A 27,409-nucleotide genomic window follows, 5' to 3' on the forward strand; every position below is an offset into this window, starting at 1 on the left:
CTCTCCTCCTATCTCACAGTTGTTAAATTTTCTTCCAAGAATTTCTATCTGTTTTGTATTTAATTTTTTATATACTTATCTTTAAAAACAAACATACATATATTTCCTGCCTAAATCCATGTCTCCTTTCAATGTAATGTGAGCTTTTTGAGAGCAGGGACTGTTTTATTTTTGTTTTATCCTCAATGCTGTGCTTGATGTTTGGTACTCAGTAGGGGTTTAATAAATGCTTGTTAAATGAGTAATGTTTTTTATTTATTTTTTTAAAAGCCCTTATCTTCTATTACAGAATCGATTGGTTCCAATGCAGAAGAGTAATAAAGGGCTAGGCAATTGAGGTTAAATGAGTTTTCCAGAGTTATACAGCTAGGAAGTATCTTAAGATCAGACTTGTACTCGGTAGGTCTGGCTCTCTATCCACTGATAGTTGCCCTGAATAAGTAATTTTTTACAGTGTCCTTGAGGAGTTAGCTTTTCAGTTTGACTCTCTTTCGCTTGATACCATTTTTAGCAGGCGTACTGAAACTTCATTTTGCTTAAATTCCTTACCAAATGACACTTAAGGATATGAAACTAATTATCCCTATGACGTTGTCCAAATTTTTATGCTACTCATTCTTAACTAAAATTGTCTTAAAATTCTTTAAATTGTTAAGTATTTTGGCTGTCATTGACTTCTGATGTTTGGAATATGATATTGGGTATAAAGATACTATTTTCCATTCTCGAAGTTAACATTTTCCTCAGTGTTACAGTAAGAGATGTGAAATAGAATGAAATGTTGGATATGAACTTTTATATTATCAATCAAATTACTTACTACATGCCAGGCAATGTGCTAAGTGTTGTGGAATATAAGAAGAAAGAAAGAATGAAATGATTCCTGTTCTAAATAAATACCTTAGAATAATCTTAACTCATGTAATTATTTAAAATAATCTAAACAATATTTCAGTTATATATTATTCAACTCATTTTCTAAAAGAGAGTAATTCTTACATATATTTTTATTAATATTTTTTATAGAATATCACTCTTCAAAATGAAAACCAGTCTCTTAAGAAGAATATTTCAGCACTTATCAAAACTGCCAGGGTGGAAATAAACCGCAAGGATGAGGAAATTAATAGTCTCCACCAAAGGTACAGTTTAAGGAATTTAGTCTTGTAAATTACATGACTTTGGGTGGGTGAAAATATGGTGAATGTTTTTTTTTATTTAAGTGGAAATGGATGAAATATATTAATTCCATATATTTATATATTTAAGTAGAAATTTATATTTAAATATATTTAAGTGGAAATGGATGAACTATATTAATTTTTTTCCTAATACTCAGATTTCAGGGTTTTTTTATAGTAACTTTTTTGCTCACAGTAAATTATAAGAGTATTTTGGCAAGAAAAACTTTTATATTATCCTCCTAATTACATATTTTTTTCCCAGTGCAATTGGAACTTGATAATGTATCATTTGTTTTAGTGTAGAAGATAAGTCTGTTTTGGACTCATATGATATAGTCTTATGGTATACATAATGGTTTTTTTTTTAAACCCTTAACTTCTGTGTATTGTCTCATAGGTGGAAGAGTGGTAAGGGTGGGCAGTGGGGGTCACACAGCTGGGAAGTGTCTGAGGTCGGATTTGAACCTAGGACCTCCTGTCTCTAGGCCTGACTCAATCCACTGAGCTACCCAGCTGCCCCCTATACATAATGTTTTTAGTAGATAGCAACGTTATGTAGTGTTGTGTAACAAATTTCTATTCTAGAACCTTTTAAATTAATGATTTAAAAGTGATTTACAATCTCAAGCTTTTTTCATTACATTGACATTTATAGGATTTTGAATCTTGGACTGGGAGAAACTATACCATGTTAAGCTGATTTTTTTTACCCTCTGAATGCTCTCTTGGTTCAAACAAAAGAGAAACTAACTGTGCTTGAGATTTGTGCTTTTTAAAAGTTGTGTTTTGCTTGATCCTTGCCATAAGAGATTATATTCATTAATAGGTGAAATAATATGCTAGTAATTTAAATGTTTAAATTCTGAAGTTATGGCATTATTTGACTTAATTAAAATTAAATATCATTTTCATAAGAAAAAATATGCTGTCAGCATTTCTTTATCAGTAACCTATGTAGGCAGTGTATTAGAACGTTCATGACATCATTTCCCCCTGCAGTTATTAGATTTGAGAAGTAATTGTTCTGCAAAAAACCTTCTAAATTTGACTTGTTATATGACTTACATTTTAGTTAAAGAGGGGTGGGCAAGTAAACAGCTCATATAGGGATATTAGGAATTTAGGCTAATGATAATGAAGTTAAATTATTATTCAGAAAACTTCTTATCCACTATCATTTGATTGTCACAACTTTGGTATATTTTACCTATTTGGTTTTAGATTTTTTGTGATCTCTATTTTTACATATTTGAAAACTCAATCACCAAAAATTCAAAATGATATGCCTAGGGGCAGAAAGCCAGTAAGTAGTAGATTTAAAATTTTAACCTTTTCAATCCAACTCCGGAATATTTTATTTTTAGCTCAATTACCTATCTGTAAAAGCAAATTTTACATTTACAAGCCTTGTAGGGAAAGAATGTCAGTTAAGAAACCTATAACCAGTGCTTCCTAATCTTTGACTAGGATAACTTAAAAAACAAACTTTAATTCTGAACTTAAAAACTGAAAAGGAGCATTTCCACACAGTGGAACACAAAAAGAAGATTGTATATAAACTGTGAATCCCTATTTCATATAATTTGCTGTCAAAACATTTAAATAAATTGCTTGTATTACTTTAAAAAGTATTCCTGCTTGTCTGTGCTTCCTTTTGAATTTTGTTTTGTTCTCTTCTGTACAGTTAAAAAGTGTTTCAATGACCCTATTTTGGGGGTGGGACATGACTATAGGTAACACCCTTCCTGTTCCCTCAATTAAGTGAGGAGAAAAAAGTAGGGGAAAATTGTATATATCATAAATATAAACAAGTAAAACAAGTCCATTGTTTTCTGCACCTTAATTATCATAGAGACATGGTTGATCATTACATTGATTAGAGTTCTTAAGCCTTTCAAAGTTTTTTTTTTTTTAACTTTCTTGTTCTTACATAATTGTTCTCTTCCTTCTATCCACACTGGTTGTATTTTTTTTTTTTAACTCTTATCTATTTAACTATAACAGTATCAATTCTAAGACAGAAGAGTAGGAGGGGGCTGGCTAGGCATTGGGCTTAAGTGACTTGCCCAGGGTCATACAACTAGGAAGTATCTGATGCTTGACTTGAAACCAGGTCCTAATAACTCCAGGCTTGGTGCTCTATCCATTGTTACCATTTTCTTTTCAAAACTATTTGTTCTTCTAATTCTGGCCTCAAGATCTTTTATTTCATTTGTTATCTTTCCTTTTCTTTCTTCTAGGTACTCATATGGTTCTTGTGCTTAATTCATTTTTACTTTGAGTTATGACTTGCAGTTTTGGAGTTACTCTTATTTGTCAGGAAGGTGAGAGCTAAAATAAATTTTGATACTGTTGATATTATCTTTGTTTTACTTATTTCCAGTTCTAATTCTTAGATTGAGACTTTGTCCCAGGGCTAATCTGTCTCTAGTCTACTTTTGGGCAGGCTGATTTGCTTTGCTTGGTCTTGCCCTTCCAAGTCCTTTGGATGTGGACTTGGATTCCCTAGAACTTTAAGGTAGAGTCCTGGGTCTTCACAGCCTTCTAGGGTATTGTAGGACAAAGTGTTAGGATCTTTGGAACCCTTGGATGCCTGGGATGTCCTGGTCTGAGCAGTGCTATACTATATTCACTTTTCTCTTTCTTGGGCTTTTCAATGTCCACTTTCTGGTGTTTTCTGGCTTCCTTAGAACTCTCTCAGGTTATCTTCTACTCTTCCCAAACAATGGTCTGCAGGCTACATAGGTCTTTGGTCTTTTGGGGAAGCTTCCTGCTTGTTTGCGTGTGCCCTCATCCCCCCTCCCCCGGCCCCCTTTTCCTTTTACATTTAGGCTTCTGGCTAACTTTTTATGCAGTTTAAAGGTTAAAGAAATCATTGACTGATATTTTTTATTTAAGTTTTTGGCCACTATTTGATCTGTTGTGAATTTCAGGCTTTTGCTAGGTTATGTGATAACTGGATAGTCTTGTTATGACAGCAGTCTGGACCATAAGTCCCAAAGATGGCTGCTTTTTTGGATTTAGTTAAACCCTTATCCTCTGTCTTAGAATCAATCCTGTGTATTGGTTTCAAGGCAGAAGAGCAATAAGGGCTAGGAAATGGGGGTTAAGTGACTTGCTTGGAGTCATAGGGTCTAAGGCCTTATTTGTACCTAACCTTTTTAATGTCAAAGTTTCAGTTGCCTTTCCCTCTGTCTCCTCTTGACACAATAATTGTTATAGTGTTAGTATTTATTGATTTAAGAGAACATGTTATGGCAAGCAACTCTGGATTCACTGACCCTTAAACTGATTTGGTTTTTATTAATCCTAAAAGTATATATTTGGAAAATAGTAATACATACTTTGAGACATATTAATTCTGCTTTAAAAAAGATATGTTTGCTCATTTATTATTATTATAAATATTTTTTATTTAAAATGTTTTTAATTTTAATTTTTATTGTCATGCAAAACATACTTCCATATTGGTCATTGTTGTAAGAGCAAACTCATACATAATCAATACTCTATAAAGGAAAACCATAAATATACTGATGTGAAAGAGAACTCCAACAGTTCTTTCTCTGGAGGTCAATATCCTTCCCCATCATGTCTTTCAGGATTGTCCCAGGTCTCATTTATTATTTTGAAAAGTCTGTGGTTTATTGCTTTGGAGTCTCATTTGAACAGTTCAGATCACCTCTGCTTTTTTATTCTTGGTGACTCTTGTTCATGTCCTACACTAAATCTTCTACAGGGGTTTTACCTCTTCTAGATCTCTTGATATTGTGTATATGCCAGTGGAGAATACTGGTTTTCCTCATACATGACCATCCCACCTCTTTTTAAAATTCATACATTGATCTGACGTCGTGATATCTTTAATGCCACTTCTGGACACATTTATTGACATGTTCTATATCCTGTTAAGATCTACATTACTCACTGAATTCCCCACCTCTTTAATTCTGTAATCTATGGCTTCCAGCCATGTAACATCAACTTTTATTTCAGGGAGGAATGAGAATTAACATTAGAAGCATTGCAGAGTTTCTTATGTTCAATCCAATTTTGTTCATTTCTTAGCCCAGTTCATTTTTTTTAACCATTAACTTCTATGTATTGGCCCCTAGGTGGAAGAATGGTAAGGGTGGGCAATGGGGGTCAAGTGATTTGCCCAGGGTCACACAGCTGGGAAGTGTCTGAGGCTGAATTTGAACCTAGGACCTCCTGTCTCTAGGCCTGACTCTCAATCCACTGAGCTACCCAGCTGCCCCTCCCAGTTCATTTTCTGACTTCAGTTTCTGTTTAAAGTACATCTTGTGATGAATGCTATCATGTTGTTTAATAAGATAGATCCTTGTAACTCAGTCCATAGACCTATGGGCTCTACTACAGAGTAAACGGCTAAGAGCAACAGGAAGTGATATAAATATTTGAAGATGTGTCAAAGGCTTTGAAACCTAAGGTGACATTAATGCTAATGTGTTTGTGGGAATTATTGGGGAACTTTAAATGACATTCACATAAATTCCTCTCCAAGGTGATTTTTGTAGCATTATTTTACTCTGATTGAATTGAAATAGGAGCATATGAAGGTAACCCCTTCCTCCTAGGATTGTGAACTTTCTGCTCATTGGCACCAACCCATTGGCGTGGCTGGAACACTCCAAACAGAGACTTTGGTTGGGGAACCAACTCCAAACAGAGACTTTGGTTGGGGAGATGTGCTAGACCCCAACACACATGAAAAGGATGTGACATGGAGAAGGAGAACTATAAAAATGAGACCATAGAGTAGGCTGGATCTTTTCTCTGGAGATTTTTGGTTGGGAGCTTGTCTGTGATCTGATGTTGATGATAGGCGGAAGACACCCATGTGGGCTGGCAAGATTAGGGTGACAGGCTAGGAAATATTTTTCTATTGCCTTCCCTCTGTTTGAGTTAAAAATTTAGGGTTTTGACTAAATATGAGAATTCTAAAGTAATATTGTGGGCACCGATTTAAAAATATAGCTTAAGTCAAAATAACTTTTAGCAATTTTATTTACAAAGAGGTGGAAAGAGTGAATGTGGAAAAATGTAGAATAAAGGGACAGAAAGTATTGCCTAGCTACAAATACCCTGAGTTTAATCCTAATGTCTCCATACCGCAAATGAGAATCTGAAAGCGAATCTTACCAGAATCCAAAGTCCTAATTAGGAAGCTGAAATCCAAAGAGCCAGGAGACACTGAAGAATTCGCTGAGAACCTTCAGTGCACACAACTGCCAAGAATCTCACCATAACTCACGCTGAAGGGAGTGTCCCACCAAAGTGACAACAAGCAGAGAGGGTTTCCTCATCAAAGAACCAAGGAAGGAATTACTCCACACAGCACTGCAAGCCATCGTAAGATCCAGGGAAAGAGTCTGGCTCACCAATGCAGAGAGAATCTCTGAATCCTCAAGCTGGCCTTTTTAAAGCAGTTTTCTTGATGTCACTTCCATGTCATTCTCCCACTTTATGGGAACCAATTGCAGTCTTTCAATTTGCCTAGCACTGCCCAAGTGAGGGGCCAGTGACCTTTGTAGGTGTGAGCTTACTCTAGTAAGTGACTTGTGAACTCTCATACTTAGTGACTGGTTAGGGATACTTAAGTTTTTGATTGATTAACTTAAAAGTTGCTGATTGATAGACAAAGAGTTTGATTCACTCTTCACACCTCCTTATTTCTTTCTTGTATATGACTTAAGGGTTAATTATTTTTATAAATGGTGACCACAATAATCTTTGCTTTTACTAATATTCTATTTCCAAACCAATTATCACATTTAGTATATTATATTTGGTATAATATTAATTTTACAATATTACAGGAAGAAAAGAGGAGCTATTAGATAGAGGGTTATAGCAACTACTTGCACCAGAAGTTTTATAAACAAATAATCCAATATATTTTTGAACATTAATAGAGGATATTTTTCCTCAGCTCTTTTTGTTATAGTTTCTGGGAATGATGGAGGAAATTTGCATTTAGCTAAGTACATTTTGAGCCTACATATCTACAGCTAAAAGTTATAGGGAATGAATTTGATGTACATGCATATGCAGAATTATAGTCTCTAAAGTCTGTTTTAAATAAAATTTGAAATACTCTTTTAAAAAATTAACAAGCATTTATTTTCTTTCCCTTTCATTTACCTCCTCTCCCTCATTATAAAAAAAACAACCAAATTCTTTAAACAAATATGCATAGTTAAGAAAAAGATTCTCACTTTAGATATTTCCAAAAATCTATCTCATTCTGCATCTTGAGTACATGACCTTTGTGTCAGCAACCCTCAGGAATCTTGGTTAGTCATTTCATTCATCAGAGTTTTTTAAGTCTTTACAATGTTGCTGCTATTGTATAAATTGTTCTCCAGGTTCTGCTCACTTCACTCTGCATCAGTTAATATAAGTTTTCCCAGGTTTCTCTGAAACCATGCTTTTTCATTTCTTAAAGCATAGTAGTATTCTATGACATTTGTATATTTAATTTGTTCATCCATTTCCCAATTGATGGATATCCCATTAGTTTCCAGATTTTTCTTTTAAAATTTAAAAGTCTGTTTTCTTTTTTTGATATTGTTAGGGCATAGGCTTAGAAATAGGTATTGCTGGGCCAGAGGGTATGTCCAGTGTAGTGTCTTATAGGGTATGATTCCAAATTGCTTTTTTGGAATTCCTGGACCAGTTCACTGTTTACAATGCAGTAATTTGCTTGTTTTCCTGCAGTCCTTCCAATACTTATTTCCTTCCTTCCTTCCTTCCTCCTTCCCTCCTTCTTGCCAGTCAAATGTGTGTTAAGTGGTAGAACTAGTTATATACATATGTGTGTGTGTGTGTGTGTGTGTGTGTGTGTGTGTGTATATATATATATATATATAAAGTTTTGCAGCATATACATATAATAAATATACATTTATTGTCTATCATGTGCAAAGCATTGTTGGTCTAAAACTTATTTCTATCAGACTGTTTTTCAGTTTTTCCAGCGTTTTTCATCAAACAGTGAATCCTTGCACAGAAGTTGGGGTCTTTGTGTTTACTGAAATCTAGGCTACTATGTTTTTTTTGTTTGCTTTAAAACCCTTACTTTCTGTCTTAGAATCAATACTGTGTATTGGTTTGAAGCAGAAGATTGGTAAGGGCTGGGCAGTAGGGTTAAGTCACTTAACTAGGGTCACACAGCTAGGAAGTGTCTGAGGTCAGATTTGAACTTTTTTCTAGGCCTGGCTCTCAGTCCACTGAGCCACCCAATTGCCCCCGAGGCTATTATGTTTGTTTTTATGTTTATTTGCTAGACTTTCCTATTTTTTAAACCAATGTTACGTTGCTTAGATGATTACTTCTTTGTGACTTAGTTTGAAATCTAATATTGCTTGATCTCTTTCATTATTTCCCTTAAGAATCTTGACTGTTTATTTCTCCAGATTAATTTTCTTTTTCCCTTGCTTTCTAAAGTTTGTTTGATTTTGATCTTTGCTAGTTTGATTGATGTGGCACTGAATAAATAAATTAGTATTGGTAGTATTGTTATTATTTACTTATAGTACTTTATATTCAGAAAGACTCATTCCTCTCCCCTCCAATCCCTGTGACATTTGCAGGTATCATAGGTACCACCCGTCCCCTGTCATTCAAATATCCTATCTTTGTGTTGTTTGTCTCATGTAATAGACTTAACACAAAATTTATCCGCGTTTCTGTTAGTAGTTTTAACTATACTTACTTATTAGTGCTCCAGTTATCTCAACTCTCCCTAGATTGCTGGTGCCTACTAGGAGTTGGCTCCCTTCTGTTTATGTTAATGCTTCAAGGGTCTTTCTTGTCTTTAATTGTTTCTAAGATAAAATGCTCACTACTAATAAGACCACATTTTCCTAAAGATATTATTGAAGCTAGCAAAGGTATTATGGAAGTCTGTCCTTAGACAAGATTGGTGATTCTTTGTTCTTATTACTTATCTTAATAGAGAGGTTCAATGGAATGGGTAAGTTTAAAGCAATGAATAATTTAGTTATCATTTCTATTTGGTTTGGGAATCATTTTCCCAACACTATCAGCTAGACAGTAATAACACTTTCATGCTATTAGCAATAGCACCGACAACAGTAGTAGTTTCCTTACTGGTCTCTATGTCTTAGGTTTCTCTGCCCCATCATGTAGCTTGTAGAACACTTCCAGATTTTCAGATTGTATTTCTTTTTTTAAAAAATTGTTTTATTTTGAACTTAACCATTAACTAAGTTAATCAGATGAACTTACAAAATAAAGACTACAAAAAAAACCCCACAATATACTATACTATAACATTTGAATGTAGTAGAAATGGACCACAAACTCATATCAAAACTTTGTTATCTTCCAAAATGACATTTCTTTTGCTTCTGTTATCTCTTTCTAAGGTCTGTCTTTGATTTTCTTTTCTTTTTTGTTATAGGCATATACACATATTAGTTTTTTAATGGGATTATCTGGTTTTGCTACTTGCACCTGTTATTTTATTTTAATCTTTATCTTTTTATGGTGAAATATTTCATTGCACTAATGTCATGGATATCTTCAATTATTAGACATAAATATTATTTCTAACTTTTTGCTACTATAATTGAAGTAGCTGTGAATTTTTGTTAGACACTCCTTTTCTTTTTCATGATCTCTTTAGGATAAAGTTTGAACAATGCAAATCTGCGGATTCCCTCAGGGCACAATTTAATCCTTTACTCAAAAAACCCACCTTATTGTTACTTTTTGTTTTTTCATCATAGTCATTTCTGTGATTCTCACTCTACTTCAAATTGTATCTTCCCTTACAAAAGAAAAAAGAAAAATGGGTAAGAAAAACATCACTCAGGTGTCTGACAGTGCATGGTATATATATCCTGCCCTCATTGACCCCTGCCTTCCTACCAAGAGAAGAGTGGCATGTTTCATTATTTGCTCTCCAAGGCCATTATTGACTTTTAATTTACTAAGAGTTAGGCTTTCTTTTAGTAATCTTTTATTATTTATGATATTGTGGTAATGTATATTCTTTTGTCATTTCATCTAAATCTTACTGTGTTTCTCTGAAATCTTCATCTATTACTGTGAAATATATGCCATTTATTTTACATTCATTATGCCATTGTTTGTTTAACCATTCCTTTTTATTTTTAAGTCTACAGTATATTTTCTTATGTATTTTTTTGTTTTTGTTCCTGAGTTTGAAGTCCTTATAGGCTGGGGTTTTAAATATAGAGCTAAGAAAAATGCATAAATATATATATATTTTTTAAGGAACATTTTGGCATTTATATTCTTAAATCTGAAAATTTTCTGTTTTGTTATAGAGTGTTGACAGTGTTTTGAGACCTTAATGTTATAAGCCCAGTGTCATAAACTGTAAAACAACTCAGTATGTATAGTGTTCTTATTTTGTACAGTTGGCTTCATTCTTTTTCTTCTGTTCTCTCTGAGAAGACAGTCTTTGGATTAGTGTCCCCATTGTCCCCTTCTGTCATTCTACAACACTTCTCAGGCTTATTGCCCATTCCTTTCAGTTTCAGGATAATGGGCAGTTTTAAAATACTCTATCTTAATTAACCCTTCATCCCATTTCTCTTGCCTTCTTTTAAGATATTGTTTGGTTTAGCAGTCTTTTCCTCTACATCCAGAATTTTTAATCTCTCTATCATCATCTCTTTTACCTATAGACACAAATTATATATTCCTAATCCTAAGAAACATCCTTTGACCTTTCTAATTTGCATAGTTACCCTGATTCTTATTCTCTTCTTGTCTAAATTTCTGGGAAAAGTTATTTACACCCACTTCAACTTTCTTAGCTCTTTTTTCATCACCTTGTAATCTGGGTTCCATCTATACATATCTCTTAAAACTGCTCCTCATTGGATTGCCAGTAACCTAATTTGTGTACTCATTGATTGACCTTTCCCAGTATTAGTCATTTTTGACATCTCTGTAGTCCTCAATACTCTTTACTCCAACCTTTTAAATTTTTTCCCCTTGTTTTCCATGCTAACTAATTCTTTTTTTTTTCCAATTAAAACCTTGGGTCAATACTATGTATTGGCTCCAAGGCAGAAGAGTGGTAAGGGCTAGGCAATGGGATTCAAGTGACTTGCCCAGGGTCACACAGCTAGGAAGTGTTTGAGACCAGATTTGAACCTAGCACCTCCTGTCTCTAGGTCTGGCTCTCAATCCACTGAACCACACAGCTGTCCCCCATGCTAACTTATTCTTTTTCCTTTAAAAAAATTTTTTTTAAACCCTTAACTTCTGTGTATTGGTTCCTAGGTGGAAGAGTGGTAAGGGTGGGCAATGGGGGTCAAGTGACTTGCCCAGGGTCACACCACTGGGAAGTGTCTGAGGCCGGATTTGAACCTATGACCTCCTGTCTCTAGGCCTGACTCTCAATCCACTGAGCTACCCAGGTGCCCCCCTAACTTATTCTTAATTGCTCTGCCTCTTTATTCTTTTTGTGTTTCACTTGTAGCTCTTCTACACTTTTTCCTTTTGCACTTTCTTCTGCTCCTTTCATTTCTAGATGAACAACTTACAGATTTCTCCTCTTGACCTTCCTGAACTCCATTCTTAGAATTCTGAATGTCTCCTGGATATCTCCATTATTTCTTGGCAGCAACTCACATTCAACATGTTTAAATAGATAATAACTCTTCCAAATTCTCATTCTTTCAGTGGTATTTGTTTCTACTTAGGATCATAGAATTATAGGATCATAAGAGACTTTAGAGGCTATCTAATTTAACTACCTTATTTTATAGGTGAGTGAATTAAAAGCATGAGGGTAGTGACTTGCCAGAAGTCACATGGGTAGTTGTCATCTGAAGTGGGATGTGCACTCACATCCTCTGATTCCAGAGTCAGTGTTCTTTTCATTGTTCCATTCTGCCTTTTTAACTACTTGCAACCATCCACCTTGATGTTTATTGTGCTGATATATGATTTTTTAAAGGTATAATGAGTTCTCTAATGCTGGAAGTCATCAGACAATATCTCTATGATTGCTTGTCTAGGATGTTGTAGATGGAATTCATGATTTGGGTGGGCATTGGAATAGATGGCTTCCAAGTCCTTCGTAGCTCTTTAAACCTATGGCCATTGAATCTTTTCTCTCCTCTCACATCTAGTCATTTACAAAGTCATATTGCTCTCCCTCCACAGTATTTCTTATAACCAGTGGTTCCCAAACTTTTTTGGCCTACTGCCCCCTTTCCAGAAAAAATATTACTTAACCCCTGGAAATTAATTTTTAAAAAATGTTAATATCAATTAATAGGAAAGATAAATGCACTTGTGGCCATCACTGCCTTCCTGGATTGCTGCAGCAACCACCAGGGGGCGATAGCACCCATTTTGGGAATCACTGCTTATAACTAATCTTTCTTTTCTTTTCTCTGCTATCATCCTCTCTATCATTTGTCTGGACTACTACACAGTTACCTTCTATGAGGTCTACTTCTTTTTTCCTTTGATTCATCTTTCATATGACAACCTAATTTGTTTTTAATTTCATTTATATTCAACATATATTTACTAAGTACCTTAGTGTTTTGCAAAGCACTGAGTTAGGTGGTGAGGAAGGTACAAAATTTAGATCACTTGTTTGCATGGAATGGAATGTATGATCTAGTAAGAAAATGACCTCAATACAGGTAACCAGAATACATAAAATGCTTTAGAGTGGTATAGTAGAAAGTACATTGTGAAGTCTGAATGAGAAGATTCTTTTTGACAAGGGGTATCAAGGAAACTTTATGAAGGGGTTGCATTTGAATTGAGAATGGGTAAGAATTCAGGCAAAAAAGGGATCTGATAACTTCACTCCTTACCATTTGAATAGACTCCATACTAAACCTGTCTTTCAGAGCCCTCAGCAACCTTCTTACTTTTCTGTTCTTAGTTTATACTACTATCCACAAGTTCTGAGTTCAAGATAAATTGAACTATATTCACTATTACTCACACATCTCTAGTGCTTTTCTGCTTTATAATACTCTTAACTTTCTATGTGTAGTTCCCAGCATCTGGAATCCCCTCACAATACTACTCCACCTTTGGAAGTCTTTCATTTCAAAGTTTAGACCAAATTTTATCTTCTTCAGGAATCGTTTTCTGGTGTGTCCCCCATTCTAGCCCATCATTAATGATCTTTTCTGCTTTTCCCTTGTTTTAACCCATTTTTAAATGTGTTCAGAGACAGTGTGACATAATGAATAGAGAGCTGGCCTCAGACCCAGGAAGACCTGGGCCCATATCCCTCCTGATATGTACTTTCTCTATAAAGCCAGGCAAGTAACTTCACCTCTTAGTGCTCTGAGCAATTGCAGAGTTAATAAGCTTCATTGATATAGGGAGTTTCTTTTTCTCAGAGTTCTCCATATCTGTGAAACTACAAGTTCACTTCCCAGTTTAAATGTTTTGTTGATATTCTTTTATTCTTTTTCATTTCCCAGTAATCCATTTCCTACCCTCCCTAACACCCTCTAACCCTAACATACAGGTCCAGTAGAATTTCTCCTTGCAACAAATCACTTACTGGCCATGTTGCAAAAACATGCTTCATTCTGCACCTATACTACCACTCTGCTGAGACCTGGAAGACCTGTTTCATAGTCAGGTCCTCTGTAATTAGCTGGTTACTGCAATAATCTAAGTTCTTTTCAGTGTTTTTTTTTTTCACTTACATTATTGTGGTTGTCTTATAAGTACCTTTGTGGTACTTAGCTCTATATCTGTTATTATAGTGTAATGATCTTTTCTTCCTCTAACTTCATGTAGCACTCATAATGTTATTGTATTTTGTTTGGTTGCATAATTTAAGTTTTCTACATATTTTTATATGTATGATAATCACCCTTCTAGATTGTGAGCTCCAATAGGGTAGTGATCTTATCTTAATTATATCCCAGGTCCCAGTATTGTTTTTGAATATAATATGTACTTAACATATGGTTTTTGAATGAATGTTACTAATAACCAACAGAGTTCCATAATCTTTGTTCTTTTACTTGGAGCTGGGAGCAGAGGTGAATATTGGTGCAAGAAAAGTACTTACTTAAAGATGCAGAAGTTAAACTAAGGTTTTTATGTGCAAAATGGAAGGATAGAAGAGTTTGAAAGCATAGTAATTCTGGAGAGGAGGAAGAGAACTATGTATTATAGGGGAAAGATTGAGACCAAGAATTTTTATAGCAAATTGGAAGGAAAGAAAGAGGGAAGGAAGGAAAGTTGAGGGGAAAGATGGAGCTACATCATTTGAAAACTGGTACATAGAGTTAACTGTTGTAATACATTGTTCTTTTAACCAAAGGAAAATAGTTTGACAATTCAGGGATCAGAAAGTTATCCCTAAGAGCCAAAAATCCATTGTTCAGTAACAGCTATTAATTTCTATGAAATAGAATGTTATTGTAATTACAAGTAATTTTTCTCTTCTCCTATATTTTCTAAACAGACTTTCAGAATTTCCACATTTTCGAAATAATCATTCAAGAATCAACTCTTCAGGATCATCAAATTCAAGGTCCTCAGATACATCAAAAACAAAAGATCTCAAGTTCAGATCTCCACGGTTAGATGATAGTCCTAAGACAGATCATAGAGTGAAAAATGACTCTTCCAAAGATGTACATCATAGCACTTTATCACCAAACCAAGAAAAGGAAGTGAAATCACACTGTGAAAAAAGAAGCACTTCACATTTGCCTTCATCTGTTGAAAAACGTTACAATGGTGCCATTTGGTCAAATCAGCATAATCAGGTCACAGAGGATAATTTAGATGATGATGGTAGAAGAGGAAGAAAAGAATCAAAAAACTGTGAACAATATAACAGAGGAACTGATAGAATAAGAAAAGGCTTATTTCACAGTAGCAGTGGAAATGGAGAAAAGAGAAATGCAGATGTTGATCGAAGGTCACAAGGTCCTCGTGATAAATGTGGTAAAGCTGAGCCAAAGCCAGAAAATAAGAATTCAAAGTTGAAAAGCAGCCCAGATTCTGATTATAGAAGTGACTGGATTAACTCTTCCTGGGAAAAAGAGTCCCCTAAAAGAAGATCACACACTCGAGTAGAGTCTCAGAATGATGAAAGACTAGAAAGGCAAAGTGAAAGGTCACAAAATATAAATAGAAAAGAACCTAGATCATATGACAAAGATGATCGAAAAGTTGATCCAAAATCCAAATTGATAGTAAAGGATCATGAACAGTGGAGAAGATTTGAAAGAGTACCCCCTCCCCATTCATGGAACGAAACGGCAAGAAGTTTTCATAAATCAGTTAAACCCCATATAGAGGATAGAAGAGGAAGGGAACCAGATTTTAAAAGAGACAGAAATACAAATGATTACGGATTTCAAGACCGAAGGTCTCCATCTTCTATTTCAAGCAGTAGGGGACACAAATACTTTGACTCCAAGGAAGATGATACGAAATACCATACATATTCAAAAACAGAAAGACACAGAACCGAAGATAAAAGGAAAAGAGAGAAAGAAAGCCATGAAAACAGATACACCCGATGTGAAAAAAGAATGTCCACAGAGCATTTACAAAAGACTGAAAAAGAAATTAAGAAAACTGTTGTTGATTCTAAAAGAAGAAATGAACAAAATGACAAAAATGAAGTCCCAAAGGTTGAAGAAACTTCTGAAGGAAAAGATAGGAAAGAACTTAAGAAAGTTGAAAATGGCCAGAGTGAAACAAAAAGTAATCTAAAATTAAGTTTTATGGAAAAATTAAATTTAACTCTTTCTCCTGCTAAAAAACAGTTTCTGTGCCAGGAAGATCAGATTAAAAAAAATAATACCCCTAAATCCAATGACACACATGCTTCTGAAACTTCATTACAGCCAAAACCAGTGAAACCAGTGTCTGTGAATACTGATCATAAAGAGGAAACCAAGTCATGGTTACTAGAACAAAATGTTATAACAACAGGTTCCAAATCCAAAGTAATTTCTGAAAACAAATTAAAGAATGCAAATGATTCTTTAGTAAAATCTGTTGGGGACAATGTGCTTTGTGACTTGCCTATTTCTAGTAAAGAATCCCTACTTCAATCACGAGTGGAAATGCTAGAAACAATTAATGGCAATTCAGCTCCTGTTTTAATGGATGTAGTTGTTCCTTGTAACTTTGGCTTGGAATTGGAGAATGTTAGCAATGATGAACTAGACTCCTCTGGTGTTCCTGAAAATATTAATAGTATTGTGTCAGATCCTTCAGTGAAGGTGACTGATGCTAGTGAGAACAGTCTAAAGCTTCCTCCTGGAAAACATTCCATTGTGCCAACAGTCATATCAAAGAATGGTGACTCCAAATCTGAGTCACCTGTTGAAGAAGCCATGCCTCTTGTTGGGAATAATGCTGGTAGTGTGGAGCCATGCTTACCCAAGCCAAATTTAGAACCTTATCTTCAAATGGATATAATGGACAGTAGAATAGAAGTTGGAGAAATAAATTCAGAGTACCATGATGATGAAAATTCTGTTATGAGCATTGATCTCAATCACATGAGACCTATTCCAAAAGTCATTAGTCCACTGAATAGTCCAATTCGTCCTGCAGCTAAAATTCTAAGAATGGAAAGCCCTGCGAAAGTTCCAATGTTAAAAACCAACCATAAAGGTAATTGTTCATTTGGTTTTGCTGTATTTTTTAAAATACAAACTACATAAGCATTAGGAATTGATATTTTATATCATGGCCAAGTAGGAAGAGAGATGACCTCAGAGCCAGGAAGAACTGAATTAAAGTGCTGCCTCTGAGACATACTGGCTATGTACCTCTTGTGCAAGTCACTTAACTTCTATGATCCTCATTTTCCTTTGCTGTAAAGCAATGGGATTACATTAGAAAGCTTCTAAGGTCTCTTCCAACTCTAAATCTATAATCCTTTAATCCTAATTGTATTGCCTACTGCCACATAGCTTGTGACAAAGGTGATAGGATTTGACTTTACTTCACCAGTTCACAAATCTAAACAAAACAGACAGTCCTGCTTTTCTCCTTCTTATTGCTTTCCTGCCCTCATTTCTTTACTTTCATCTCTCCTAACCCCTTTTCTCCTCTTTTTTTGGTTCTTTGACTCTTTGTGTAATAATTAAGTGTGTTAATTTTACAAAATCTTTCTTGGTATATGAACTGGGAGGGGGAACTTCTTATTTCTTTTCTTTTAAGTTCCCATTTAGGAAAAATAGACCACATATAAAATAAGAGCACACAGAGCAAGCAATCAGGGGAGTTAAGTAGGTATAAAGTATAAATGATGTCACCAAGGTATTAAAAGCAATATGAACTAGAGGTAATTCAAGTTGTAGATAATGGACCTACAAATAATAAAGAGTATCTATATAAGCATGGAATTACTTCATTAATTTAATATTGTGCACTTGTGTGAAAACATATTCTACTAGCACTTAGAGGAAGCGAATAGCATATTTTTATGCTTCTGAAGACCAGTGAAATGTTCTAAATAGATAAATCTTGATTTTAAAAAACTGTTGGAAAATAACTGAATATTTCTTAATTTTTAAAATTGCATTTAGGCTACTGATATTAAAACATTTTGCAAACTTTTCTTTTTTATAGATTTGGTTCCAGCAAATATGGTTGACACTCCCTCTAAAAATGTATCAAATGAACTCAACAAAGAAAATCAGAAGCCAGTTTGCAAACCTGATAAATGTTCAGAAGTCAACCCCCATACAGATTTGTCTTCTGATGAACTTGAAGAAGGAGAAATTGTAAGTGACAGTGAAAGATCTAAACCACAAAGAAATTTTGAAAATAATAAAAACGCCAAATCAAGAACTTCTACTGAAGTCCAGAGCACAAATAATAGTCCCCAAATCAGAAAAACTAGCACTGCACATTTGGATGAAGGCACTGCAAATAAAGTTTCTGTCAAGGTTCATCAAATCAAGAACAAAAAGGATAAAATAGCAAATGATTCTACTAAGTTTTCAAAGACAGAAAAAGCAAAAACAGTGAGTACTTCTTGCCTGGAAAAGATAGTTCAGATTATTGTTGAACCATCTTCTGTTCAAGAAGTTATGCAAATGCTAAAAGTTATAAGAAAACATGTTAGGAAAAATTATATGAAGTTTAAGATAAAGTTTTCACTACAGCAATTTCAACGGATCATTGAATCTGCAATTTTGAATTTTACATCACTGATCAAGTACTTGAATTTGTCTAAAATCTCTAAGTCAGTGGATACTTTACAACAGAGTCTCTGTGATATTATAGAATCTAAGCTTAGGCAGGTTAAAAAGAATGGCATTGTTAATCGTTTATTTGAACAGCAGTTGCCAGATATGAAAAAGAAGTTGTGGAAGTTTGTAGAAGAACAACTTGACTATTTGTTTTCAAAACTGAAGAAGATTTTAGTAAAGTTCTGTGATTCTATAAGTTTGGGAAGTGACAGTGATGAAGGAAAGCTTGACATAGTAAATAAAGATAAATCAAAATGCTCAATTAATCAGAGAGAGAATGTAGACCATTCTAATCAAGGATCTTTAAAAGTCAAATCCCAAAAGACAGAGCAGTCAGTCAACCATAGAGCAATGTTGGGATGTCAGAAACCTGAAAAAAAACATTACCAAGATCAAAAAATCTCCAAACTTAATCCAATGAAGCCAAGTCCTGAAAAATGTTTAAATACCTTGATAGACAATACAAAGGATTCTCCATCCAAAGTATCACCTATAGAACAAAACGAATTTCAGAATTCCCTAATTTCCACAAGTGTTACTGAAAATACAATAGAAGGCACAGAGACAGCCAAAAATGTACATAAGAAAGTAGAACATAGTTTTGAAATTCTTACAGAGCAGCAGGCATCTAGCCTGACTTTTAATTTAGTGAGTGATGCCCAGATGGGTGAAATATTCAAAAGTTTATTGCAAGGTTCTGATCTTTTGGATCAGAGTGTTACCTGTATTGAAAAGTGTCAATGGGAATTGAAGACACCAGAAAAACATCCTTCAGAGAGTCAGAAAAGTGAACTTATCCCAACTTGTCATATTGAAGAAGTTTCAGGAGTATCTTCTCCAAGTCTTAAAACAATTGTTGATCTTAATTGGTCATCCTCATCATTTGAAAAGACTCCATCTCTTTCATCCAGACTTCAGTTGCCAGTTCATCCTGATGTGCTAGATGAAAGTTGTATGTTTGAGGTTTCTACTTGTGTAGCTTTGAGTAAAGAGAATGCATGCAATTCTGAAAAGAGTAAGTCCTGCATTTCTTCGATTCTTCTCGAAGATTTAGCTGTTTCTCTAACTGTCCCTTCACCTCTGAAGTCAGATGGTCATCTTAGTTTTCTAAAGCCTGAAACGTCATCTAGTTCAACTCCTGAAGAAGTTATTAGTGCCCATTTTAGCGAAGATGCACTACTTGAGGAAGAAGATGCCACAGAACAAGATATCCATTTAGCTTTGGAGTCTGATAATTCAAGCAGTAGATCAAGCTGTTCATCGTCATGGACAAGCAGGCCTGTTGCTCCTGGCTTTCAGTATCATCCTAACTTACCAATGCAAGCTGTCATAATGGAGAAATCCAACGATCATTTCATTGTTAAAATTCGACATGCAGTGCCATCTTCCTCATCAAGTCCTGACCAAAGTAAAGCAAATGAACAGTCTGGAGTGTCTTTCTTAGAAGGGGAAAAAGAAACTAATGGAACTGTAGAAGAAGGTATCTCTTGTCAAAAGTCCACAATTCCATCTGTGGAAGAATCAGGAAATTCCAAGAGAAATGTAAATGCTGATAGTTTGACTAATGAGGAACAGAGTTCTATTGTACAAACACAAGCTCCTGATATATATGAGTTACTTAAAGACCCATCAGATAAAATAGATCATAAAAGTGAAATTATAGGTGAATGTTTAGAATTGAATCAAATGTGGGAACCAAAAGTTCCTGAAAATATCAAAGAATTTCCTACAATTGTGGAAGTTCCACAGCATGAAGAATGTAATATTGAGTGCTCATACATAGACTTAACAAAATCTTCTTCCATTGAAATGGAAAACTTTGAGAAATTTGAAGCAGACTCTATTTTAAATACTGATCAGTTAGAATGTCCAGCAGACAGATTGGGTAACAATAGTATTATAGATGAACCTCTAAAGCCTGTTTCTAAAAATATATTCATTGATTTGACAGAAGAAACTTCAAATGATAGTAAAGTAAATGATAGTGAGTCTGTTTTGCCTGTGACAAGTTTAGAAGAACATAATGGTAAAAGTGAGAAGGAACATCTAACCAATGAGCCTTTGGTATGTGTTGCTGAGAGCACATGTATTGATATGACAGTAGATCCTCCCAGGGAGAGTATAGTAAATAAAGATATCATTATGTTAGAATCTACATTCAATTGTGATAGTTTAGACTGTAATGGAGTTTCAGTGAACTTGCAGAAAAAACGAAAGAACTTTTCTGATCTAAATTATTCCACTAAAAAAAAACAAAGGACCGAAACTGAATCATCCAATGGAGAAAGGAAGAATATTGAAAGTTCTGAAGAGAGTGAGGCAGCTCACCAGAAGACATTGAATAAAAAAAAAGCAACTTCAGAAAATCAAGATGCCTCATCATCAACCTTTCCTTCTCCTACAAGCCTTTCAGCAAAGAATGTTATTAAAAAAAAGGGAGAAGTTGTAATCTCATGGACAAGGTAAGGTACTCTATGATATTGTAACATGTATTTTTAAATTTTTAAAAATTTTATCTTTTATTTCAATAACAAATTTATACATAAAGTTTTCCAAAGTTATATGGTTCATGTTGTATCCTTCTTCCCTTCCCCTTCCTGGAATTCATAAACAATTCCACTGGCTTATACATGTATTATCACTCAAAACATATGTCTATATTATTCATTTTTGTAAGTGAATAATCTCATAGAACCCAAACCTCAGATCATATACCCAAATAAACAAGTGATAAATCATATGTTTTCTTTTGCATTTCTACTCCAACAGTCCTTTCTCTGGAAGTGGATAGATAGTATTCTTTTTCATGAGCTCAGAATTGTCCTGGATCATTGTATTGCTTTTAGTAGCAAAGTCTATCACATTTGATTTCTCACAATATTTAAGTTACTGTGTATAATGTGTAACAAGAATTTTTTAAAAAATATTTCAGAGGCTGGGAATTTTTTATTGTATAACTAACATAGTTGGGTAAGGGAAACCATGCTATTATACTTTCCTCTCCATACAGGTGAGGAATAGACTTACAAAGAAGTTAGTACTATACCTAAAGGCAGAGTAATAGTAAGTTTATACCACTGTCTGTTATTGTCAGGTTATTTATTTTAGGGGACAAAACTTCTGGAAAGTCAGCTAGATAGCGCAGTAGAAAGAGTGCTTAACTTGGAATCAGGAAGATGTAAACTCAAGTCCACCCTCAGACACTTACTAGCTGTGTGACCCTGGGCAGGTCACTTAACTGTTTACCTCAGTTTCCCATCTGTAAAGATGGAGAAGGAAATGGCAATGTACTCCATTGTCTTGGCCAAAAAACCCCACGCAGAGTCACAGAGTCAAACACAATTGAACAACAAAAAAAACTGCTAGAATTTATCACTAACAATTATTCAAATATAGGTGCAATTTCAATTGTTTTAGCTAATGTTGGATCTCCAAATACTACTCATTTATAAACTCTCATATTTGTTTCAATTATGAAATTTAAAAAGAAGGCAATTTTTTTTACAATGTAAAAATACTATTAGCTAACATTTATTTAGTACAGGTTCACAGAGTGCTTTATATATTGATTCTCACAACAACCTCATAAGGTAGATGCTATCTTCATTTTACAGATGGGGAAAATGAAGATGAAAGGTTAAATTACTTGCCCATAGTCATACAGCTAGCTAAATCGCTGCTGCCAGAGTATGAATTCCTTTGTGTGGTTGTACATATTTTAGTTTTTCATTATTTGGGGAAATTAGAACTTCTGTAAAGTGAATACTAAGATATTCCTAGAACCTAGATTGGTAGGATTGCTCTTATGTGGCATATAAGCTAAATAACCTTTTTTTTTTCCTCAGAGATAATGATAGGGAAATTCTGTTGGAGTGTCAAAAAAGAGGACCATCAGCAAAAACTTTTACTTTCTTAGCTACCAAGTTGAATAAAAGCCCGAATCAGGTATCTCAAACTTTGTTCTTACTGTATGTTACTAATTTTGTGGCTGTGAATGCACAAGTTCACATTTACTAATTATAAGACTTAGATGTACCTATCATTGGACCTTATTACTAATAATTCTTCTACCACCTTCTATTGTTTCACAAAATACTACCATATACAAGATCTTCTCTGATCTTCAAAATACTCTGGAAATAATGGAGCCCGTAGTTTTATTTTCATTTTACAAATGAGGAAATTTATGCTTACATGTCAAATGTCAAATTAATGATGACATCCAATGAAATTTTAATAAAAATTGTAATTGTTACTGAAATCTTGGGCATTAAAATGCTTTTTAAAAATTTTTTCAGGTTTCAGAAAGATTCCAGCAATTAATGAAGCTCTTTGAAAAGTCAAAATGCAGGTAGTTCATATTTCTTGATATAATCTTCAGACTGAGTTTTTCAGCATCTTCTCTGTTCAGTCACTGGTTTGCTAAATGAATTCCCAAAAGTAGCTTAAAAACTACTTCCAGGGGGTAGCTCAGTGAGTTGAGAGCCAGGCCTAGAGATAGGAGGTCCTGGATTCAAATTTGGCCTCAGATACTTTCTAGCTGTGTGATCCTGGGCAAGTCACTTAACCCCCATTGCCTACCCCTTACTGTTCTTCTGCCTTAGAACCAATACGTGGCATTAATTCTAAGATGGAAGGTAAGGGTTTTAAAAAAGTAAAAATAAAAATGTAATTGGGAAATATTTAACAAAATAAATAAAAATATAATAAGACATAGATAATTAAGAATTTTAAAACTTAAGTCACTATGCATACTGCAAGATCCTTATGTTATGAATCAGTGGCCCCTATTTCTATTTTAGTTTGATACTCCTGGTCTTGAAAATAAAAGTTTGTGAAAGGTTAAACAGAACAACTAACATAGTTAAGAAATATATTATTATGTTGAATACAGATTTTGGAGCATTTTCTAAAGAGCTATTAAAAGTTGTTGTGGTTGTATCTGGCACAAAGTTGTCAAGATTTCTCCAGATTTATTCTGATGTATTGAGAAGTAACCTGCAGTAGTGCATAAAGAGAGCCAGGAAGACATGGTTCTAAGTACTAGCTATGTGATTCACAATATCCCAGAAAATTTCAAAGACCATAAATAACAAAAGAGATGGATATCTGCATTAGGACAGGTTTTCTCTCTGAGGATCACCAGTAAAATGACAGGTCTGGACCAAAAAATTGTTTTAAAAATCTTTCTTGACCTTTGAGGTTCCATTATTAGTTAGTTGCTATCCAAAAGTACACATTCCGTTTAGTTGTAAATAGATAATAATGTTTATTAAACTATTTTATTCTAGAATTGATGTCTATTGTATAGAAATTCTAGTATATATTTTAAACTGATTTTATATATTAGACTTAATTTGACTATGATTGTACCATTATTTTGGGACTAATATTTATTTGAGCTAATATTTATTATTGTGGTTGGGCTGCTTTATTCTTTTTGCATGAGTACAAGTTTAGACTAGCCTGTATTATTTTCTGAAGTGCCATAATATTATAACCAGAGTTAAAAAAAAAAGTTATAAAATTGTACCTTTTAGATAAGCCCTATATTTAATGCCATTATCTGTCTAAACAGGGCTTTTTCAAGAGAAATTTGAATCTAAGAAATTTGAGTATCAGAAAGATAGAGTGATAATATTTTGCTTCTTCCTTACTTTGCAGATAATTTGCTGAATTCCTTGGAGTCACAATTGATATTTTATACCACATGGAAGTTCAAAATCCTCACATTTTAAATAAATCTACTGATAAGTCTTTGAACTTTAAAAAAATGTAGGCTTTAATTCCTCTGGGGCATTTTTTTTCACTCATTGACTGATTCAGTTTGATTTTTTTTTTTAAGTTACTTCATTGGCAAATAAACTTGATGTAAATTAGTCTGTTTTTTTTCATGGTTGTAGCAGAACAATTTACCTGTTTTTGTGGCATAGTTATTTTCTAACATGTTAAGATGCCTATGTCTTTCTGTATAAAAATTTAAGCAGCATCACTTTGTATAAAAAACTTGCCTTTGATTTTTCAAAATAACAACACACCCATAACTCTAGCCTACCACCCCCAGTTTCATGGGGTTTGGTTTTTAACTTAATATGTTTATAGTTTTCATATAATTTTTTTCCTGCTTCTACTTATGTCGCCTCTTACTTTGGTAAATTGTAAAAACACTTTAAAATGTGTTTGTAAATATGTATAAATACATGTATGAATGTTTAAAAATCCTTGTTTTGTGAGTGTGTGTGTGAGTGCATGTGTGTGTGCTTGTGTTTGTATATATATACATATATATATATACATATATGGCTTTGCTTAGCCAAAGATTTTTAACTGTACAAATTTTTTTTGTATAATTTAAGTTTGATTACTGTAACAGTAATGTGACAAAATAAAAACCTGGAAAGTTGTTTCAGTTTTTATTATTGATTTTTTTTAGAATGGGCTTAATTATACATAGTTTTTTTATACATTTTGAATAGCTTTTACACAAAATGTTCTGATAACATAATAACATTCCGTTATATTTTTGTGCCACAATTTTTAGCCATTCCCAATAGGAGGATACTCTGTTAGTTTCTGATTTTGGGCTACTTCAAAAAAGAAGTATTTTTGTACATACAGAAAATGCATATTTTCCTCTGGTTTCTTTGGAAAATAGACCTTTCAGTACTATACTTGGGTCAGAGGTTATAGTTCCAAATTGCTTTCCAGAATAACTAGACAAATTCATAGTTATGCAAATAGTTCACTAATAGCCCCCTGCCCTTATCATTTCTTATAACATAATAATATTCCATCATAATCATATACCACTTTAGTTTTGTGTTTTGATTTCTTGATTTTTGATTTCTTTTTTTTTAATTGCATGCTTAACTTCATTGATTTGCTCCTTTTTCTTTTGATGAAAGTGTTTAGAGATCAAAAGTTTCCCCCCAAAACTGCTTTAGCTTTGTTGTTTTTTATATATTGTCTTCATTGTGCCTATAATTTATTTGGTCTATCAGTTCTTTAGAATTTTATTAAGTAGTCCTCAATTGTTTAAAAAATTCCTTATGGAGAAGCTAGGTGTCTCAGAGGAGGGAGAGCCTGGCCCAGAGATGGGACTTCCTGAGTTCAAATCTGCCCTTAGATTCTTCTTAACTATATGACCCTGGGCAAATCACTTAACTCCCATTGCCTAGCCCTCATTGCTCTTTTTATTTTATTTTTTAAACCCTTACCTTCTGTCTTAGAACCAATACTGCATATTGATTCTAAGGCAAAAGAGTATTAAGGGCTAGGCAATGGGAGTTAAGTGACTTTCTCGGGGTCATAAAGCTAGAAAGTGTCTGAGGGCAGATTTGAATTCAGGACCTCTCATCTCTGGGCCTGGCTCTCTCAGTCAACTGAGTCACCTATCTACCCCCTCTTACCACTCTTCTGCCTTAGAACCGATATACAATATTAATTCTAAGTTGGAAGGTAAGGGTTTAAAAAATTTAAAAAATTCCTTAAAGACTAGTGAGTGTGATTTTTATTACATTATGACTAGTAAATGAAATATTTAATATTAGTTTTTCCATATTTTTTGTTTTAGTCTTTATGCTCCAATAATTTTTTTAGAGTCCATATACAACTTTGAAGTATGTAAATCTTTTCTGTTCCCATTCAGCAATCACCAGAAACTTACTTTAAATATTTAAAGGTTGTTATCATGTGCATATATACAGTGTTCCAAAATATCTTAGTATAGTTTTAGACTGTAACAGACATTTGAGACACTATATTAAGTATTGATATTGGTTTATCTGATTCCCTTTAGCATAATGTATCATCCCTGCATGCCTGTTTTTATCTTTTTTCTAAATTTAGGATAGCATTATCTGAAATCATGACTTCTTTTTTTATTAAAGCTCCCTTTGTAGATTTTCCTTCTGCCTCTTATTTTAACTTTGTGTGAATCATATTTCAAGGATATTTCTTTTATTTCTTTTTTTTTTATTTTAAACCCTTAACTTCTGTGTATTGGCTCCTTGGTGGAAGAGTGGTAAGGGTGGGCAATGGGGGTCAAGTGACTTGCCCAGGGTCACACAGCTGGGAAGTGTCTGAGGTCGGATTTGAACCTAGGACCTCCTGTCTCTAGGCCTGACTCTCAATCCACTGAGCTACCCAGCTGCCCCCTAGGATATTTCTTTTAAACTACATATGCTAGGGAGCAGCTGGGTGGCTCAGTGGGTTGAGAGCCAGGCCCAGAAACAGGAAGTCCTGGGTTCATACTTGGCCTCAGATACTTCCTAGCTGTTATAAATATGAAAAATAATTATGACTGAAATAATAATATAAATTAGTATTTTAATTAAAGCCATGCTGATAGATAAAGTTATTAGACCACGCGCTTGTAAGAATTCAAAACTGCCGCCCACGCCATTATTGTCTCCTGTCTCCTCCCGAGTCTGCTGGCCAAGAGACCACTCCCTCCTAACCCCGGAGATTTAAACTGTTCAGTGTGGAGACGTAGGCGTCCCCACGCCCAAAGAACCGGAAACGGAAACCTGTTGGACCACGGGAAATGTAGTTTGATAATTTCCACATGTCCATAGAAAATATATATATACCTTTAGATGGCATCTCCCAAATTTCACTTTTACACTGTGTGACCTTGGGCAAGTCACTTAACCCCCATTGCCTAGCCCTTACCGCTCTTCTACCTTGTAACCAATACACAGATGGAAGGTAAGGGTTTAAAAAACAAAATAAACTACCTATTGTTAGACTGTTTTCTAAGCAAATTCTACCGTTCTCTTCCATTTTATGGGTTCATTCAGTTATTACTGTTAATTTTGTATTTCCTTCTATCTTGTCCTCTTCTAAGTTTTCTTTTCTTTTGCCCTCCTTTATAAATAAGGAGGAAGAAAAGAGGGAATTTGACTTCACATGTAGGATCTCATAAATTGAAGTCTGTTTCTTCTCTGTTAATAGCTCTTATCTTTCCTT

At 34.2% G+C, this 27,409-nt stretch overlaps 1 protein-coding gene across 2 annotated transcripts in view; it reads left to right on the forward strand.

Moving 5' to 3' along the window:
* Positions 1-24,673, forward strand: part of CASP8AP2 (caspase 8 associated protein 2) — a 52,444-nt gene extending 27,771 nt beyond the window's left edge. Inside the window, exons 6-11 of one of the 2 annotated variants that reach the window (XM_044674179.1) lie at positions 1,027-1,142; positions 14,674-16,850; positions 17,814-20,901; positions 22,285-22,384; positions 22,738-22,790; positions 24,104-24,673. In XM_044674179.1, coding sequence (XP_044530114.1) covers positions 1,027-1,142; positions 14,674-16,850; positions 17,814-20,901; positions 22,285-22,384; positions 22,738-22,790; positions 24,104-24,107 — 5,538 coding nt within the window. In that variant the 3' untranslated portion in view covers positions 24,108-24,673. Of the gene's footprint in view, positions 1-1,026; positions 1,143-14,673; positions 16,851-17,813; positions 20,902-22,284; positions 22,385-22,737; positions 22,795-24,103 lie in introns of those variants that run through there. The other variant, XM_044674180.1, reaches the window with a different exon arrangement.
* The last annotated feature ends 2,736 nt before the right edge of the window (positions 24,674-27,409 follow it).

The sequence above is a fragment of the Gracilinanus agilis genome, chromosome 4, assembly GCF_016433145.1.
Source record: "Gracilinanus agilis isolate LMUSP501 chromosome 4, AgileGrace, whole genome shotgun sequence".
In the NCBI taxonomy this organism is placed as follows: Eukaryota; Metazoa; Chordata; class Mammalia; order Didelphimorphia; family Didelphidae; genus Gracilinanus; species Gracilinanus agilis.